At 37.0% G+C, this 18,829-nt stretch overlaps 1 protein-coding gene across 1 annotated transcript; it reads right to left on the bottom strand.

Annotated features, from left to right (window-relative positions):
- Positions 1-1,763: 1,763 nt before the first annotated feature.
- On the bottom strand, positions 1,764-16,917 carry RGS18 (regulator of G protein signaling 18). The gene is made up of 5 exons (XM_019745103.2): positions 16,624-16,917; positions 16,071-16,172; positions 15,018-15,079; positions 4,652-4,818; positions 1,764-3,205 (listed from the first exon to the last, which is right to left on the bottom strand). Exons 1-5 carry the CDS (start codon positions 16,740-16,742, stop codon positions 2,948-2,950), a joined length of 708 nt encoding a protein of 235 aa, XP_019600662.1. The 5' UTR covers positions 16,743-16,917; the 3' UTR covers positions 1,764-2,947.
- Positions 16,918-18,829: the final 1,912 nt, after the last annotated feature.

Below are 18,829 nucleotides of genomic sequence, written 5' to 3'. Positions count from 1 at the left end.
TACTTCCAAAGCCTCTGTGTTGAGGAATTTTCTGTGACTAAAACGTGTACATTTCTTAATTTTTTCAGCTTTTCTTTAAAAGAATTTTCAAGACTCTAATGTTCTAATGTTTTTCATTTAGCTAACATGACATTATTTACTTTTCTATGCAGTGTAAAATTATAAAATATTTGGTGATAGCAATAGCTGTTCCCATATTTATATAAGAAAATTTCATTATTCTCAAATAACAAATATTATTGGGAAAGTTTATATTATAACCGAAACATGATACTTCAATACAGGGAGTTATTTTTATAGTCTTACCCATGCACTAAAGTCAATTAATCTATAATTCATCTACTTGGCACTTTACAAATATTTTTTAAGTTAAGTCATCTTAAGAATGCCATAAAGATTTTTAATTAAATATTACAAATGGAAAATTGAAGTTCTGAATATTTCAATAACTTTCCTAACATACTGTACTTGATAAGTGAGAAAGCCAGGATTGAAATAAAAATACCCCACATCTGAAAGCCTTTACTCTCTGCTAAAATACTGCACTGCTTTGCACGTAATTCTTCCTCTTGCTTCCACATGATTCCACAGTCTTTTATGAGCTTCTATTATGTTCATAATACTGACTTTTGTCGGTGGGCTTCACGACAACTCACATGATCTAATTCAACCCAACTCTCTCTTTAAAGACATTTTGTTTTGATTCATATGACTGGCTGAAAAAATGTAAACTATATTTCCTGTGATTTCGTTTCTTCCCTGTATTTCTATTTTTTCTACAAAAGTGTTCCTTATTCTTAGACCAATAGCCCATATTAATTTTTAGTCTAAAACGTTGTTTCATTAATCCTACTTATTTGCCTCATTTCCTTGCGTAGACATCCGTCAAGAGGTGCTGTGGAGAATATCAGGTTATCTACTTAGAATCAATACGTATAGAGACTCTAAAGAAGATTGAAAAACAGAGGTCCTGAGTCCTGATCTTAAAAAAAAAAAAAAAAGAAATGTGTAGGATAAGGGTGCTTAGAACTTAAATGAATTTCTGAGGATCAGACATCGGTTTAGGGCTCTCAGGCACTGATGCCCACGAGTTACGACTTTGATTATGTATTTCTGCTGTCTTTCGGCCCGTGTTCAGGGCTGTCTGCCCATTTTTACTTGTTTTGTTCACTTCTCCGATTGTTTAGTTTGTTTTCTATATTTGGCCACGTTCTCTCCTCCACACATACAAGCTCCTTGAAGTGAGGCACTGACTTCATCAAGAAGTCCTGGTATTGCTGGAAGGGTCTCATTGAATGTTTCCTAAGTTAAACAAAATCGGACACTTCTGAAATGTATTACAAGTGAAAGAGCTACATAATGCTGTATAGCTGTGGTCCTAGAACAATGTTGTAAAAAAATCAGCCCATCCTTTTTCTGATGAGCTCAGAAAGCTTTATTGTCCTAACTCTGTGTATAAAGCAGTCATGCTCTTTGCAAAGAGACTGCCACAGGAAAAGACAATACAGATCAGCCAAAGAAATTTTAAAATTCGCTTTCTTAGTTGATATTTCAAATGCGTGATACCTTGTTTTCTTATTCACAACCATAGAAGGAATTGATTTAGCATTAAGAAGAGTAGTGATAAAATGCCTCAAATAATACTTTCTATCCCAATATCTTTCTAAAACAAGAAAAAATGTCTGTGTCTGATATGATAACAGGAAAGACAATCAATAACCACTGAGAACATTTAGTTTCCAAATAATCGTTAACTGTATGGATGAAGAATATTAAAATATTTATTAGTATAGCAGATCTATAGTTACCATATTTTACATTTCGATTAAAATATAATTCCCCAAAGCCAAATGTATGGAATCTTTAAATATAGACATTCACAGACCATGCAATACACATCTAAAATTAAATATTTCCGTAAACTGGAGACACATATACTTATTAGCATAATCTTATTTGAATAATATGTGTTAAACAGGTTCAATGAGATTTGGAATAAGAACATGATCAACGGGGGAACACTTTCTGACTGTAGCGGATGCTTTCATCTCTAGGGCCTCGGGCTCCTTGCTCCTTTCCGTTCACTTATTTCTAATTTCTACCCCAGTTCTTAAAGACCCCCAAATAAAAGCTGTTTACTCCTGGAGTAAACCTCCTCTGGTCATCACTCCAATGACTGACTGCCCACCATTTTAGTAGTAAGTTCTCTTCCCAGGTGAGAAAATGGTCCACTCAGTCCCAATGTGGAGCTATGTGTCATCTGGTCATGTTTCTGGGACCAGCAGACTAGTGCTCCATACAACTGGCTCTCTCAGGAGTGAGCAGAAAGGTGGATCCCGTTCTCAGTTATCAAGCCAGGTTGTGTCTCACCTGGATGTTCTGTAAAGATGGACGTGCCCACCCTAAAGTTCCTGATGCTGGCTTGTAACTAGAAGTCACATAGTGCTTTCTTTGAGCTAGGGTTAGTGACCCAAGAACAAATGTCCATCCTCTCCCACTGTAAGAACCGGATGACTTCCACACTTTCCTTACACAGATAGAATCTTCATCGTTATGGGAGGTGTTGTTGAATATGTATCTAAGCATTAATGTTATTTACATCTAGAAAAAAAATCCAAAATAGATATTTGGTTAAACTGTCACCAGTTTTGAAAAAGCTTAACCTGAACTTTACAATCTTATAAAACATTATTATTACTTCCCTACTGCCATTTAATTAATCAATAAGTTTTTCTCATTATGAATGGAATGAAGTCAAATGGAATGTTTAACAGAAACTATTGACAGACACAGTATTGTTAGAATAAAAATTTTGATTTACATTCTTAAAGTCCTTTCCCATGATGCATTTTATTTTAAAAGATGAGCCCATTTGTTAACATAAATGTGCTGTGTCTTAGAAGCAGATGTACAGGCTTGCCATCAAAATGAGCAAAATTAGTTTTCTTTATAACCAAATGGAGACATCTGACTTTACATCCTGGAATTCATTGTAAGTAAATGAGCGGGATCGTCTTCTAAGATTGGTTGGTCTCTGCGGTCTTCCTTCTATCAAGTCTAAATAGATGTCAGATTTCAGGAAACGTGTGTAACTGTCTTGTTCCATCAGCTGATACACTCTGCTTTGTGCCGCATCAAAACTGTGGAGGGTGGGCTGGGCGAGGCTCTTAGTAATGACTTCCTTGGTGTGAAAATCAAGGTTTACCTGGATGATAATTTAAAAAAAAAAAAAAAAAAGTGTGATTATGGTTAACCTGTTGAAATAAACACCGTTGAGAAACAAACAGTACAGGACTATCCAGTGTGCAGTTGGCACAGCGCACCTGGGTGCCCGGATGCTGTTCCTGTTATGGGTCCAGGTGTCCCATGGTTCACTCGGGGTGGCACTCCACCTGGTTCTTCTCCCCTACGCTCCTGGGCCTTCCCACGCTCAGCTAACTTAGAACCGTGGACTATCGTCATGGTAAGAATCATAGGGACCATTAGGTACAACCCATTTTCAAAGTGGAAATCAAGCTTCATAGAAATTAAATAATTTTCAGTGATGGCAAACAGTGAGTTTGGGGCATATTTGGGAAATCGATGTGGGGCTTTTCTTTTATCCCAGTGCTTTTTCATTATATTATGATGTTGCCTTACAACCAAATGTGTGCAGAAAAGGAATATCTGTTCAAGATATAAAATCCTTTAATGCTTTATATCAAAGCACTGCTGATATATTTGGTTCTGATGTTGGTGAGTTTCCAACTAGGAGTCTTTCCTTTTCCCTTGTGGGTAACACCATAGGACGAGCTGCCTTTGTTGTCTGTGTATAAAGTCGGCTTTGAGGAAAACAGAATAATGCATGGTAACACAGAACAAATTGAAACATACTCAAACGAGGAAAACAATAATCATTTCATGTGAAATGCTATTCACAGTGCTTCCTCATGGACTCTACTAATTTGCAGTCGATCAGAATTCTTTAACGGTGCTAAACTACCAAATACTTCACTGAAGCAATACTATGTATGGAACATGTAGTAGAAACCCTAGTTTTTCATAGTTGAGGACAGTCCAGTAACATTTGCTGGTTTTATAGCCACTTGAGCAATTGCATCATATAATTATCTCACACTGAGTTTGCAGTCCAAGAAAAATCACAGTTATGTTTTCACTTGAACCATTGCCCAATTAGATCTACCTCATTTCTCTATTATGAAAAAAAAATTAAGTCTATCTGAAGGTGGAGGAATAATCATTTTAGGGCAACTAAAACTTTGTGTAGGTAGATGAGCTAACATGAAAATGATACATAATACAAATTTCTTCATTTCTCCTGCCTCCCCCACTTACCGAAATCTTTAGTTTCTATGAGAGGTTGCTTATGCTAAAGTGATTAATATGACTGACTGAATCTAAATGTTGCAAGTAATTGTGTTCACTCTTAGTCTAGAATAAAAATAACCCAGAGGTGTGACTTCAATTATACCATTACTTCCGTGTCAGCTGTCTTACAATGTATTTTTTTTGTCTGTAGAAATCTGTAAACCCCCGTTCTGCTTCAATAAAATCCTTACCTTTCTGGTGAAATGTATGGGGGTATGCATTTGGTAAAGGCAGACTCTCAAACGTTTCGCAAACACGTGTAAATTTTTGCAATTCTCTTTACCTCTTGTGGAGCATCACTCTGGATAAATTTCTCATATATTGCTTTTGCTTTAAGGATAATTTGCTGAGGGTCTCTGCTTTTCTTGAAGTCTTCGCAGGCTATCCAAAATTCAATGTTTTCCTCACTGAATTCGGTTTTAAGAAATCGGGTGAAAGTCTCCAGTCCATCTACCAAGAAAAGGAGTGGTTTATTTTAACTACAAAATATTAATGCTGAGAAAATGTACTGCTTGATACTACAGTGTAACTGGAAATATTAACAGAGTAGCTATGGCTTCTCTCTACTGGATCATAACAGCTCCCATCTCACACAGGATCCATGAGGGACCACATAGAAATTAGCTGTGATCTTCACAACTATGAAAGGGGAGTGTCATCTCTGTTGAAATGAGGCTGGTATCACACTTAAACTGAGTAAGAGGGTCCCCTACTTTGGACCTGACTTTGGGTCTCTTGCAGCCATGGGTGTGTGGGGGGAGGTTATTCTATAGTTCTCTACCTGGAGAACCCCTCATCTTCAAGGCCATATTTCTCGGACTCAGGACCCTGGAATTCCCTCCTTATAAGATCTATGTTTCCAGGGTTTGTTCAACTTATTTTCACTTATATTCATTTTCTATGTTCACTGCCCTCTACAATTATTTCTCATGGTCAGTGATTATTTCTAATATAAAAAGTTTGCTATAGAGTGAAGAAAGACGGCTCGCTCTCTATTCGTAGAATTATGACACTATCTCAAGGGTTTTGCCTTTATAACGTGTTTAAAGGTTTTGAGGGATTAAGTACTGTTTATATACCCCTTTCCACATGTCATATTTACAACGACGTCCAGGTGCATAGATGAAGAAACTGAGTTTCATATACGCTCAGTTGCTCCAGGTCTCTCTTTTCAAACAAACAGAAACGTGTAGATGTGTATCTTTGTCAGGAAGCAGCACTTTCTCTGGTAGGCAGAGTGAAAGCCCTCCCAAGATGGCCAGGCCCTAATTCCCAGAACGTGTGACTACTCCCTTATGGGGGGGAAAGGAACTTGGCTGGTGGGGTCACGGGTAAGGACCTCAAGAAGGGGAGGCATATCCTGGGTTATCCAGGTGGACCCAGCCTCGTCACGTGAGTCCTTAAAAGTGGGGGAGGAAGACGGAAGAGTGGGTGGGAGAGATGCAACCTGAGAAGGACTGTTGCTGAGCTTGAAGATGGAAGAAGACGGTCATGAGACAAAGAATGGGATGAGTTCTAGAAGGTGGGAATGGCGCTCAAGTTTAGAACCAGCAAGAGAGTGGAGATCTTGGTCCAAAACTTCAAAGAACTCAAATCTGCCAAAAAACCCAAATACGTATGAAAGGGATTCTCCCCTAGACCCTCTGGAAAAGATGACAGCCTGCTGGCACCTTGGTTTTATTTCTGCTGAGACCCATACTGCACTTCTGTTCCACAACACGGTAACATTATACATTTGTGTTGTATTACCTCATGAAAGTTGTTACAAATTGTTACCGCAGCAACAGGAAACTAATACAATCCTCAAATTATGCTTTACATATCACCATTTATTTCTCCTGTATATAAAACTTGTCCTGTTTGTCATGAAGTATTATTATTATTATTTTTTTATGTTGTGAGCAATCTTTTGACTATATTAGAGTACCAGGAAATTAATGTGTAGGAAATCAGTACTCAGAACTGCTGTGACAATCTACAGACATTCCCTAAGTATAAGAGTATGGGTGGCTCCAATGACCACCATGGTGAAAGTCACGTCTGTCCCACTGCTCCTTCCACTGGCATTTTCACCGGAGTGAGGAGAGAGTCTGTATTTCTCTTCCTTAGTAAATTGACCCTGAGTACCACATGTTAGTAGGGGAACGATTGTGGAGAAACCAGGAAAACACGCAAAGGTCAGGCCCAACAAGAATTTGAGAAGGTGTCGTGTGACTGGCGTGCAATGCTAACTTGTCCGCTGTCGTTAGATGCTGGTGAGATAATTCCTGGTCAAACACGACCATCTTGGGAGGCCTTAGTACTGAGCAGGACCTGAATGAGTCAACAGATTCTGATCTCAGAGAAAAAGCAAGAGTGATCAATGTGAGTGATATTTAACCATTCTTTTTCTTATGTCTCTACCACAGTGTTGGATTTTCAAGATTTATTTCTTAGGCTATGTTATGTGCTTTTCTCAGAAGGTAGTAAGGAAATATGCATGGATCATGATTCTTTTAAGTATTTTGACAGATTTTCCACAAATACCTAAGAATGTATATACTTCAGAGTAAAGTGAAGGATCTATCTCTGCTTTTAATATGTTTAAACCGAATTCGCTGCCAAAGTGAATGGGGAGTCAGACACACCAGTGTGACCAGGGTTTCTTAGCACATCGACACTCATGACATTATTGACATTAGTGTGTTCCTGTTTGATTTTCTTTCCCACAATTCCTTTCACCCTTTGTATCTTATTACCTGAACTTGAGAAGAGACAGTTGGACTCACTCTTATTATTTGAGATTACATTCCTTTAATTCGGCCATAGATTAGCAACGGCTTGAAAGCTGCTCCCTTTTCTATTATATTTCTGTGACTGGAAAGGTGGCTTGGTTGCATAATCGCTAGTTTTCCCTTTTGTCTCTTTTTTTTTTCTCTTTCCTCCCTCCTCCTCCTTCTATAATGATTGTGGAAGTAAACAAGAAACTACGGCAAAACAAACCTTTCAATCCCGATTTCAAAACGTGAATTTGAAATGTGGGCAATATTTAGGTCTGTGAAAGCAAAACCACAACAGAAACTGCTGTTTCTGTAGACCAATTGGCTTGATCCAAACTTTAGGCAATTATGCAGTCATGCCTGAACCTCTGGCCAGAACTTCAAAACAAAACAAAACAAAACCAAGATACTGAGAACTTTCCTCTTGATAAATTTTTAGTGTAACCAACAAACACTGCTTAACACCCATGCTTCCTTCCTCTTTCAAGTTTTTAAAACCTTGGCCCTTTTCCTCCCCATATTAACATCCACTTTTTACTGGCTTGAATTCTAAAAAAGAAAATTATGTTCCTTTAATTTACCTCTAATAATTATCTTCAGAACTAATATCATTTTTGTATTTTTTTAATAGAATTCTGCTCTTATTTGCTTAGCAGCTGCTCTAAAGTAGATTTCTGAAGAGAATTCCTTGACTAGATACTAGGAAACAATTGGAAGCAAGACAACAACATGATTGTGAGAACATTTTCTGGTAACCCTAATTTAAAAGAGAAAAAAAATGGTCATGTGGAAATGTGCACTCTGATCATATTAAAAAATATAGTTTTGGGGGTTATTGCTGTGTTTATGATGTAGTTCCTGCCTCTTTGTCACCCATAGTCACAGGCACTTTTACTTGCTCCTGCTGGTTCCTCTGTTATTATTTAAATGGAAATTGAAACAAAGCCGACAAAATAAAATGCCTGATATCTTACAATGGGAGAACAGTCAGTTCCAGGTCAGAAGTGGTTTGGAAAGAGGTGTCTAAAGTTATGTTTTATTGGGTTTAGGGACAAAGTTACTTTGACCCTAGTAAAGGGGAAACTTTTATTTTAATTTATTCTATCCATATATCATGTACGGGCACAGATTGATTAGTGTTTAAATACCAAGTTATTCCTAAATTGAGTTAATTAATAATGATCACAAGGTTAGGTGGATAGCACCATTATTTTGTCGATTAATAAATTTCAATTATAGTAAAATGTTTTGTACTGACACCTGAAAAGGAGCATCCATATGCCAGACAACTGAAATCATTCATGACTTATTAAAAATAACTTCCTTCATCTATCTTTAAAAAATGTATGCAACACCCAGGATGAACCTGAGGGCCGTGTTATATACGGAAAATGCAATCCTAATTACAACAGTTAGAGGTTTCGAGTGTTTGCAAGGTCTTGGCACATTGGTGTGTCCCTTTTACTGGGGCGGTCCATTTAATTTTCACGTCAGCCCTAAGGAGGAAGTCCTGTTATACCCATTTCTACAGACAAAGAAGTTGAGGTTCAGAGTTAAGTTGCCTGAAATCTTACAGTTGGGAAAAAATAGCCCTGGGTTTGGAACCCGGGTTTGTTTTGGGTAGAATTATAGAACTTTTACCACTAAACTACCAGAAAACAACAGCGTCCTTCCTACTGAGAAATGTGGGGATTAACAGGTAAGGGAAGCAATGCAGAGTGCAGGGGCTGAGGCTGGACGCTTGCAGGGGGAAGTACTCTGTTTGGAGCCGCACAGGAAGTTCCACTTGCATGGAATTCAAAGAGACGTCTTCCAGAAAATAACAAACATTTTTTGGAATATAGTCCTTCACTGATTTTCAAAGCGAGGGTGTGAGCTATGTACTGGCCATCATGCTCTGGACTGTCACACAATACTAGCTCGTTGTCACCATGGTTAGTCCTGAGCTTGAGACAGACATTCCAGATGAAGTCACGACACTCCTCCTGAGGACAGTGCCATGTGCTGAAAGTATTCACGATGAGTTCATGGAAGTGAGTAGAGTGTGTTGGCATAATATGGTTCCAAGAGGGCAGCATAGATACTGATTCAAGAAAGGAGGTAATGGTGAATGAGAAAGCGGTTCCTTTGTTTAGAAGTCGCAATAAATTGCTGTTGAAAAAGTAATATGCAGCGCTGTGCAAGATTATCCCAGCACATTCGTTTTACTTCCTGTTTCTCTTACTTTGGGCAGCTGCCTTGAGTCATGTCTCAAGAGAACGACTTGTCCCCCAGGGGCAGTCACTTACTACACGTAAGCTGGCCTTTAGAAGGCCGCCATGGTGAACGCAGCTGCCAGACGGCTTGATAGAACCTGAGATTCAAAATAACCGTGGAAGAAACTGGCTCAATGCGTCCTACGAATATGAAACGCTTGTAGTTGCGTGTTTCTCAATTCAAAGTCTGGTTGCTGGAGGAGGTTTCTGACGCCCAGAAACCAAACGAAACCAAAGTCATGCCCCTCTGAAGCTGGAACCCCAAGTACAGGAACACCGCCTCAATTCTAGGTTGCATTGTCTGCCTTGTAATCTTGGGCCTCACAACTCTTGACCGGCTCAGGATGTTGCGGTGAATTTGACAATTATGATTTAGTGGTGCGGTGCGATGCACTTATAATTTAAGCTGGGTTTGACTTATTTTTAGTCTTTTGATAGAGTAAGGTCTAGGGTGTTTGCATGGCTCAGCTTGATGCAGTCATTTAGCTTTGCAGAAACCCAGACTCCATTGTCTGGCAGAAAATTAGTAACTGAAAATCAGGAAGAGCAACTTGAAAGGGGACTCGGGGCAAGTGTAAGGAGAAGTACTCATTTCCTTCCCCAAAAGAGAGGTACACGTTTCCTTTCCGCCTTTAGCAAAGCCAGTGTTAAGTATTTGCCACAGTAGAATCAGTTCGTATTTTTAAATCAACGAGGTGGTGCACGTCTTACATATTCTACTTTTTTCTTACTTATTGTGAATTTTTCTCAGAATTAAGCTTAATGGAACCACAACTCATGATACAGAAAGATCAAACAAATAGTCATTCATAAAAAGGTTAAAAATATTGGAATTATTTGCCATGACTCAGAAAAAGGGTGCATGGGAAATTAAACAGTGATGTCATAGTCAGATGTTCTCATGAATAGACTCCCTTCATAGGAAATGCCATTTTCTTTCACATCTTCAATTATCAACTATGTGAGATGGTTAGAAAAAGCTCTATCTGTAATCTAATACTCTACTGTTTTCTAGGTATGTGCCTCTAAAATCCTGCAAGCCTTCTGATAAAGTTTCCAACAATTAAATAAGTTCAAATCCTAATCTGCTATCTTTTCACTAATCTTGTTCTTCTGCCCCTATTTCTCATTTATAAAAGCCATTGTCATCTTCCTCTTAATATGGACTAAAATCCAGGGAACTTTGGCTCTTCCTTTTCATTCATTTCCTCTTTCTTCACCATGTCACTTACAACATACGCACACATTCAATGTCTCCAACTTCGTCCATTTTCTTTCCCCAACAGCCCTTACCTTGAGGTTAGCTTAGGTATTTGTAACAGCCTTGTGGGTAGTCCATATCGCATGCAGAGACGCCTACCTGTCTGTCCATCAGTTAGCTTGCTAACTCTTCCAAAGTTTGGGCCCAACTTGATTTTCCAGTGTGTTTGTTCACTACCCTTTGCCTCAGGAAAAGTGAACTGCCTGCTTTTCCAGGTTGTACCCAAATCTCTCATTTCTCGAGTCCTTTCATGCCTTTTTCTCTGCTCAGGAATTATCTTTTCTTCTGCCTGTCGAAATGTTGCACATCTATATATCTTTTAATGATGTTCTAAAGCCTACATGATACATTGCAAGTTGTATAGCTTTTTAAAAGCATTTAGCCAATTGTCTTCAAAATGCTACATTATTCATTAGCATTATTTTACTTTAAAGATGTCTTACACAGAAGCATGTACACATGTATACAAACACACACATATATGTGTGAGTATAATATAAATATACATAATTTTATTGGATTTAATTAATTTGACACCTTCACATTGATAACATTTATTTTCACAAAGCCAATCCGTGAGCACACAAATAACTAGATTTGATATTGATATTATGAATGACAGATAATAGTCCGATAGTTGTTTTTTATTTATTCATACTTTTTGTTTATATTTAACAGCATTTAGAAATTGATTTATGTGCATGTGGTGAAATTGTACCTTTTTATGATTCATTTTGCAATTTTGGACAAATTTATCCATAAACAGGGATGGCAGAAATAGTTTATTCTAATATCTGCATAGAAACAAATGAGGCACAGCAATTAAATTATTGAGGGATTTCATTGTGTTAAAATTTACTAAGCATGTTTGAGCTCATTTAAAAGAATTTAGAAGAGATTTCGATTTACAGAAAAGTTATGAAGATAGTACAGTTTCCACATACCTCACGTCCAGTTCCCTCCCATTATTAAATGTTGATACATTATTATTATATAAAGTCCATACCTTGCTCAGATTTCCTTGGATTTTGCCTTCTGCTCTTTTTTGTTTTTAAAGAGTAAAACTACCTTTTAAGAATGAAATTTGAATAAATAGTGGAAATATCAAAGCACTCCGTGGATTCTTTTGTTTCTCTGGAGTATAGCAAAACCTCTTTCTGTTTTAGTCTCATCTGTGTGTTGTCTGTCACCCTAAGCCACCCTTTTTCAAATTTTGTTTCTCAAGAACGGATTATATTTTAGTTCCCTAAATACATTGCATTGGTAATGCCCCTGCCTCTGCTAGCTGTCTGCCTGGATGGTCTCGTTTTCTCCATGTCCAGCTGGTGAACACTGATTAATCCCCTAAAATCTAGAGTAAGGACCATCTCTCTGTAGCTCCATTTCTAAAGCTGCTAATAATCAGTCTCCAGTGGTTTTAATATCAACCATTTTTGTCAAACTGAATACTCAATTTCTATTCTATTTGGTTTCATTTATCATTTCATTTCTCATTTGACTAAACTTAATACAATTTCCATTTCCTTTATATAGACATGATGTACAGAATTTGAGAAATACATTTAACCAAAGGGATATTCTATAAAACTTGATAGCTAGAGCAGGGTCTTTTTGAAGTGTGTGTGTGTGTGCGCACACACGTGTACACATGTGTGTACACACTCAAGTATAAGACATTCCCTTATTTTTTTCCCTAAAGTCAGCTCAGTAGAAATGAGCTGAATTTAACCCTTGCAACCAAGAGACATTTTTAGCTTATTATTTTAAGCTTCATAATTTAATATTACAATATGCTTTTCAATGAAAATAACTGGATTTTTTGAGGATTGATTAAAAGACTACTAGTCACACATTTTTTTGTGAATTCAATTTAATTACTGCTTTGATAATGAGCACTGAAAATAACGCCCAAGGGGGGTCAGTGTTGATTTTTTTGTTATTCCTGTTACCCCCTCTTGATTCAAATTACTGCTATTTTATAGTGCTTTAATGTTTCCACTAGTTGAGAAAAGAGGGAGAGGAACAGATTCATCTTTTTTCCTGTTTGGTTCTGATTACTTGTAATGCAGAATAATTGCAGACTGCCAGGGGAGGGTTTTCTGTGGGACTAATTATCCTTGCAAAATCTTTCTTCTCTCTGAATGGGTTGTGAGAGTACGATGACATATTTATATGCCTATGAAGGTAAGAAATAAATCCAGCTTATATATTTCTTTCCATTGCAATCTAACCCTGTAAATGATGTTTATCTAGTTGAGAGTGGACTGGAAAACAGAAAAAAGATGATTAAATTTATCATTGGTCAATTACTGTTCAGAAGAGCAGTAGCTTATAGGTTGGCGTATGTCAAACCGTCATTGGTTCCTTTGTCATCTCATTCAATCCTGACAGAGGTCTGTCTCCATTGGAGCTGAAGGCCTTGTTATCTCCATTTATAGTAGAGGAAACTCAGAGTTACTAGTTTCTTAGTCAGGAAGCTTAACTAAGATTATACAACCATTATGTTTTACAAGAGACCCGAAACTCAAATCTCAAAGGAACCTGGGCTAACTCTTTCCTAGCAACCGATTGGGTTATATATTGTTTGAACACTTCATATTGACCAGGTGATATGCTGGATTTGGGGATCCACAGCTGACAAGACATCTACTTTCTTATAATAAACAGTTAAATTGCAAAATTATGAACTCCACTCCCCCTTTCCTCTTGCTCTGCCTGGTAAAGAAAACTGAAGGGCTGGGATGTGCCAAAATGTTGGAAGCAAATTTGGGGGCATGAATTATGGAGGAAAGTTTTACACCACTTGTTGTCATTAGTCTTGGGAACTGATAAATACAGAATTAGTGAGGATGGGATAAGTTTGACATATGTGTATATTAGGTGAGAATTTTAATAGTATTTAAGTAATGATTGGATATCGGGAATGAAGAAAAGTGAGTAGTTGAAGAAAACTGTTTATATTTCTCTCCTTTAAAATAGGGAGTGATGGAGCATTCAGGTAAAATAAGGAGGAAGGAGTAACCAGTTATATTTTCTCAGCATAAATGCCCTTTCTTACGATTACCCTCCATTTTCATTGATGACATCCTTGCCTACGTTTAAGCCTTGATTTCTCTACCTGTGTTTTTCTTCTCTGAGTCAATAGTACAATTCAGAGGCAGAATCTGTTTTCATTGCAAGAGGGAAAAATTTCAGGGATACTCCCCAGAAATAGGGTTCTTTTGTCAATAAATTCAAGGGGGGCATGAACTGGTCACCAAAACCTTACAGAGTGCTAATTAAGGAGCAGAAAAAATACAGCTAACGAGGAAAGACAAGAATAGTTGGTGTTTCATCAAATGGAGGATAGGCTTGAGGCTGAATTACAGGTACTGGCCCTTTCCTTCCAGTGAACACCTTAGGCTGTGAACCCCACTAGCAATGCTGTAAACAGTAGTTAGAGCAGTCTGGCTGACCATCTTGGAATGGTCTGGGGACTTGGGGGAAGGCTTTTGGTTTCAAAGAATGAGGTACGGAACAGGAAAACGTCAGGATACAGATAAAAGCTGTGGCTTGAGGAAATGTGTGGCTATTTGGTAATGATACAGTATTGCTTCTTGAGCAGACTCTACTTGATTCAGTGTGGAAGACAAAGAACCCTGTGGTTACCTGGCCCCTTGCTTACTTAGTTCAACTTGTCAGTTTTACTACCTAAGAGAAATCGTGGGCTGAATAAGGACAAAAGGAGCTCACTCACCTGCTGCCTGACATAAAGTGACCCTAAATTCTGTCCTCTAACCCATGCCTTACCCTAGTGTAGGACAGTCAAATGGGAATTCAATATTTGTCCCCACCCTCTACTCTTCTACAAAGCTCCACTTTAAAATACCCACTTGAGTCTCAACTCTTCTACAAAATTCTGCTTCAAAAATAGATGATTGATTTTAGGAGTAAAACATTTATATAAAAAAAAAAAAAAAAAAAAAACCCAAACAAAACTATTTTCACGAAGGTTTCCTGAATGTTTATCAAACGAATTACTTTAAGGGTTAGCTCACTTAAGAACACAAATAACACGGGTAATCTGGGATTTAATAAAACCGAGGGTCTCATTCAAAAATTTTAAAAAAGTAAAAATTTGAAACTATTAACCATAGCACAAAGAAATAATATTTCAACTACAAAATGTAATTCTTCATAAAATGGAAGTATTTCAGAAACATTTTCCATTAGTTGGCTATTCTATTATTTAGCTATTCTGTTGATCAGAAACTCAGATTGCTGTAAATTACCACTCAGACTAAATTTTTTTGACGACCTCTGTTGTATAGTTACATGCACACTCTGTATCATTTTCCATTAAGGCTAAAGTATTAGGGGGAAAATGCCACTAACCTTTATGGGAAAGCAGTTTGTCAAATGATTCAGCCCACATCACTGCTTCTTCAAGGGAGACTCTGTTAAAGAAACAAAATGTTTTACAATGCAGTGTGCAGAAAGTCTGTTTCTGAATCTGCTCTAACATATGGTATAATGCTGCTCTTTCCAGTTATTTTTTACAAGGTTTCTCTTTTGATTATTATATAATGAAAGTCGTATTTACATTGGAAACTTCAAAAACATTGGTCAACATTCTTTTCAATTTTGCCTTTGACTGTTTTCTAAGGAAAAAATAATCATGTGTTAGGTTAATAACAAAGAAAAAACATCAGGTGAATTATCTTTCTTAACTCAGCAAACAGAAGAACCTAAACTGGCAGTATCTTTCAGTCAAACTTTTTTTTTTAACTGCAATTTCCTTGAAACTCTTACCGCAAGACACAGCATTATTTTTTTTTTTTAACAGACACAGGAAGTTTCTTTAATGGAGCTTTAAAGGGATAAGAAATGTAAAATACTTTTAATACAACATATTTTAGCGACATTGATAATGTAGAGTTGAATATATTTGTCTTGGGTCTTTTGTTGGCCATATTTCATATTTGGAAGAATTTGTATATTGTAAGTATATAAGGCTGCTCCATTTTCTCTTGGAATTAAAGAAATGACTAAAAATAACAAACACCCCTTTTTGTGATTTACTTGCTGTTGTATGTAGGGCGATTTTTTTCAAACTACTGAGGAAAGAGAACAGCTCTTCTCTGTGACAATATTACATTGTGAAACTCTTAATGACTATTTAATTAGTTTATAAGGAGTAAAATATATCATTTAGAATTGTCAGGTCTATAATTTTAAAAGAGCACCTTGAAATTTTTTAAAGAGTATGTAATTCAAGCTATTAAAGTGGTTACATTTTATGGAATATTCCTCGTCTTTTGAAATGAGATCTCTACCTTATATGACTGTATAAGTTCCAATAAAATGGAAATCCCTAATTTCCTCTTTCTTAAATTTTTAATGATAGAATCAGCAATATCTCCCCCCAAATAGTTAAAAGTTATTCACCTTGTTTCTTTGGCAAAGCGTCTCGGTCTACTGGAATGGGTCTCTTCATGAAACTCAGGTTTCTGCAGGAGAAGACTTAGCCGATTTCTTTTTTCCTTGGCTCTGTAATGAAAAGGTATTAGCTTCAGGAAAATTTGGATGGCAGTTAGAATCGCTCCTTCTGACTGCCAAGTTTAGAATTGGTAGTCACCTAAACACACCTTTTCACCCATCTCCCGACCCCGACAGAACAGTTTTCTTAAAGAATTTCATTTAAATACTATGTTTGTGGATATTAGAATAGCATATGTGAAATATATTTGGTTTTTCCTCAGTGACTGCAAAGTTTTACAATTAGTACTAGTTCTGTGTGGTTAACGTTGTTGCCCTTTTATTTAAAACATGAAAACACTTTAGACTTAACGGTTGTTTATTCCTGATAGACTTATTTTCTCACTTGTAACAATACACGCAATATATTTTCACCAGATATTTTAAAAACAAGGGCGAACACACATCCATCAACAATGGTTTTCAAAGTATAAGGCAGATTTTACAAGTTATGATTTTTTACCTGATTTTGGCTTCTTTGCTTGTTTCTTCTTTTGCTGAACCATGTATTAACTTGAAAAAAGTTTTTTCTTTTGATTCGCACATATTTAATTGAGGAAAGAAAATCAACGATGTTTCCATCTCTCTCTAAAATGAAGAGACGTCTAATTTATTACATTCTTCACTTGTTAATGCCATTCCAAAGATACACATGGTCGAAAAAAAAGTTAACTCTATCAGCAATTCTTAACTTTAGGAACAAAAAAAGTTCCAAGGGCTGTGTTTCTGCCTCTGTAGAGACAGAAAAATGTAGAAATGAGGAACTGAAGTACAACGCAGTGCTGAGCTGTTCAGGGAAATGAGACTACAAATTTGCAACATGACGCTTGGTCTGTAAGATAAAGACTCGTATTACGACAGTGCAACTTCTCTTTCTAGCGTGTGCAACCAGAGCGATGCTTTAATAGACCCAAATGACACTGTCATCTCCCACAGGAACTCTTTGAAATGTTCTTTACTATGTATAATGGGTGTTAAAATGTGGCAAAGTACGACAGCTAACCTTAGAAGATATTTTCCCTTGTCCTTAAAAAAAGTGTATTTGCATATTTTGATTACACTGAATTAAGTAATTTAGCATGCAATTGACATATGCTATGTAATGTCAATTACATTTGCTTCACATAAAGTATCAGAATGAAAATACAGATCATAGAATGTTATAGTTGAAAGGGACAATAGGAAACATAGAATTCCATAATGTTTAAGCACAGGTCCGTGGAATGATTTTAGACATTCATGAAATTTTTACCAGTCCATGATGAAAATGGGAAAACAAAAAGACATGTAATTTGCCTTTTCATTATTAAAATCATATTCTTTTCAATGAAATATTTCACGTAGAGATGGCAGTGTGTGTGTTCGTTTATTTTATGTCCTTATTGAAAAAAGAAATGGCAGCTCCAAGTTGGTTCCACCTCCACTTAGGTAACTGTTTCATGAAACCCAAATATCTAACACATACCGATCTAGGCCATAACTCACATTTTGTAGAAAAAGAAACCAAGAGGTACAGGTATTAAGTGATTTATTCTTACAAATTCCCAGAGATCAGAGGAAAAGATGGTCTGGAATGATCAGAGCCTAAGCTCCCCCATGGTGACCGCTTTAGCTCCTCTAATAATATATGTACTCAAAAGCAAGTTGACAAATCTGAAAGTTTATTTTGTTTTCAGTCTTCTTGATGTGTTGATGTCAGGAAAACAATTATCAGGGATACCAGCTAGGAGCTCAAAACATTTACAGAATTGAAATTAAAGAATATTTATCTATTTAAGCATACCCCCTTCTGATCCTATGAATTTTATTTTGAACATATTTTTAAATTCACCTTGGCTGGAAATTGACTTAAAAATATTATAAAGGAGAGCATTTTATGGCAAGTTGAGTTGGAAACAGAGGCTACTGTTGCCGATTACACCTGGACCTTGATGTTCCCTAGTATTTATTAGCATTCACTATATTTACATGAGATTTAATTTGAGGATGAATGAGGATAAGCATGGATCCCATCCAGTTTCTGAGACTCTGTGTGAATTACTATATCCAGAGAGGTGAGCAACATAAAGTCACTGAACTATTTTTCCTAAGATTCGTAGAAATTGTGTGCAAGATGTGCTCTCTACAAGCTAGTGAAACTACGGAGAGAGAGAGTGAAAATACGGACACTAGTAGACTTCATTGAAGGTCTGTACAAAGGTCTGAAAGAGAATTGGGAGATATGTGGATTTACACTGTGTATATGGACGGCGAAAGTAGGAAAGGGAGGAGAGAGTAGATGTTGTATTGTGACTTCAGTTAATAATCACTGATTTGGGCACAGTTATCTTATAAATATACGTATTTTTTAATTAGAGGGAATAGTCTTTCAGGTTCACCCACATGTTTACCATTTCTAGCTCTCTTCATTCCTTTGAGCCGACCTGAGTTTCCACCTGGGATCATTTCTTCTTTAGCTTAAAGACTTTCAACAATTTGCCTTCACGTGGGAGGGACAATGGTGGCCATTTCGGGTGCTTCTCCAAGGCTCCCGGCGTAGCCCACATATGTCATGAGACGGTTGCCTGAGACCTGGCCTTGTTCTCTTTCCCCACGTCAATAAAATGGGCCCGATGACATTGTTACACAGTGTTGATATGTGACCACCTGCCTCTGCCATAGGTCCCTGC

The sequence above is a fragment of the Rhinolophus sinicus genome, linkage group LG12 (assembly GCF_036562045.2).
Source record: "Rhinolophus sinicus isolate RSC01 linkage group LG12, ASM3656204v1, whole genome shotgun sequence".
In the NCBI taxonomy this organism is placed as follows: Eukaryota; Metazoa; Chordata; class Mammalia; order Chiroptera; family Rhinolophidae; genus Rhinolophus; species Rhinolophus sinicus.
The sequence above is the reverse complement of the archived record's forward strand: the minus strand, read 5'-3'. Positions and strand labels throughout refer to the sequence as shown.

Excerpts from the sequence above, each read along its gene's own strand:
- RGS18 (XM_019745103.2), bottom strand. The coding sequence starts at position 16,742 with ATGGAAACATCGTTGATTTTCTTTCCTCAATTAAATATGTGCGAATCA. Across the intron at positions 16,173-16,623 it reads AGCAAAGAAGCCAAAATCAG|AGCCAAGGAAAAAAGAAATC; the intron begins GTAAAAAATCAT and ends TTTTCATTACAG. Across the intron at positions 4,819-15,017 it reads CAAACTGCTTTCCCATAAAG|ATGGACTGGAGACTTTCACC; the intron begins GTTAGTGGCATT and ends TTTTCTTGGTAG.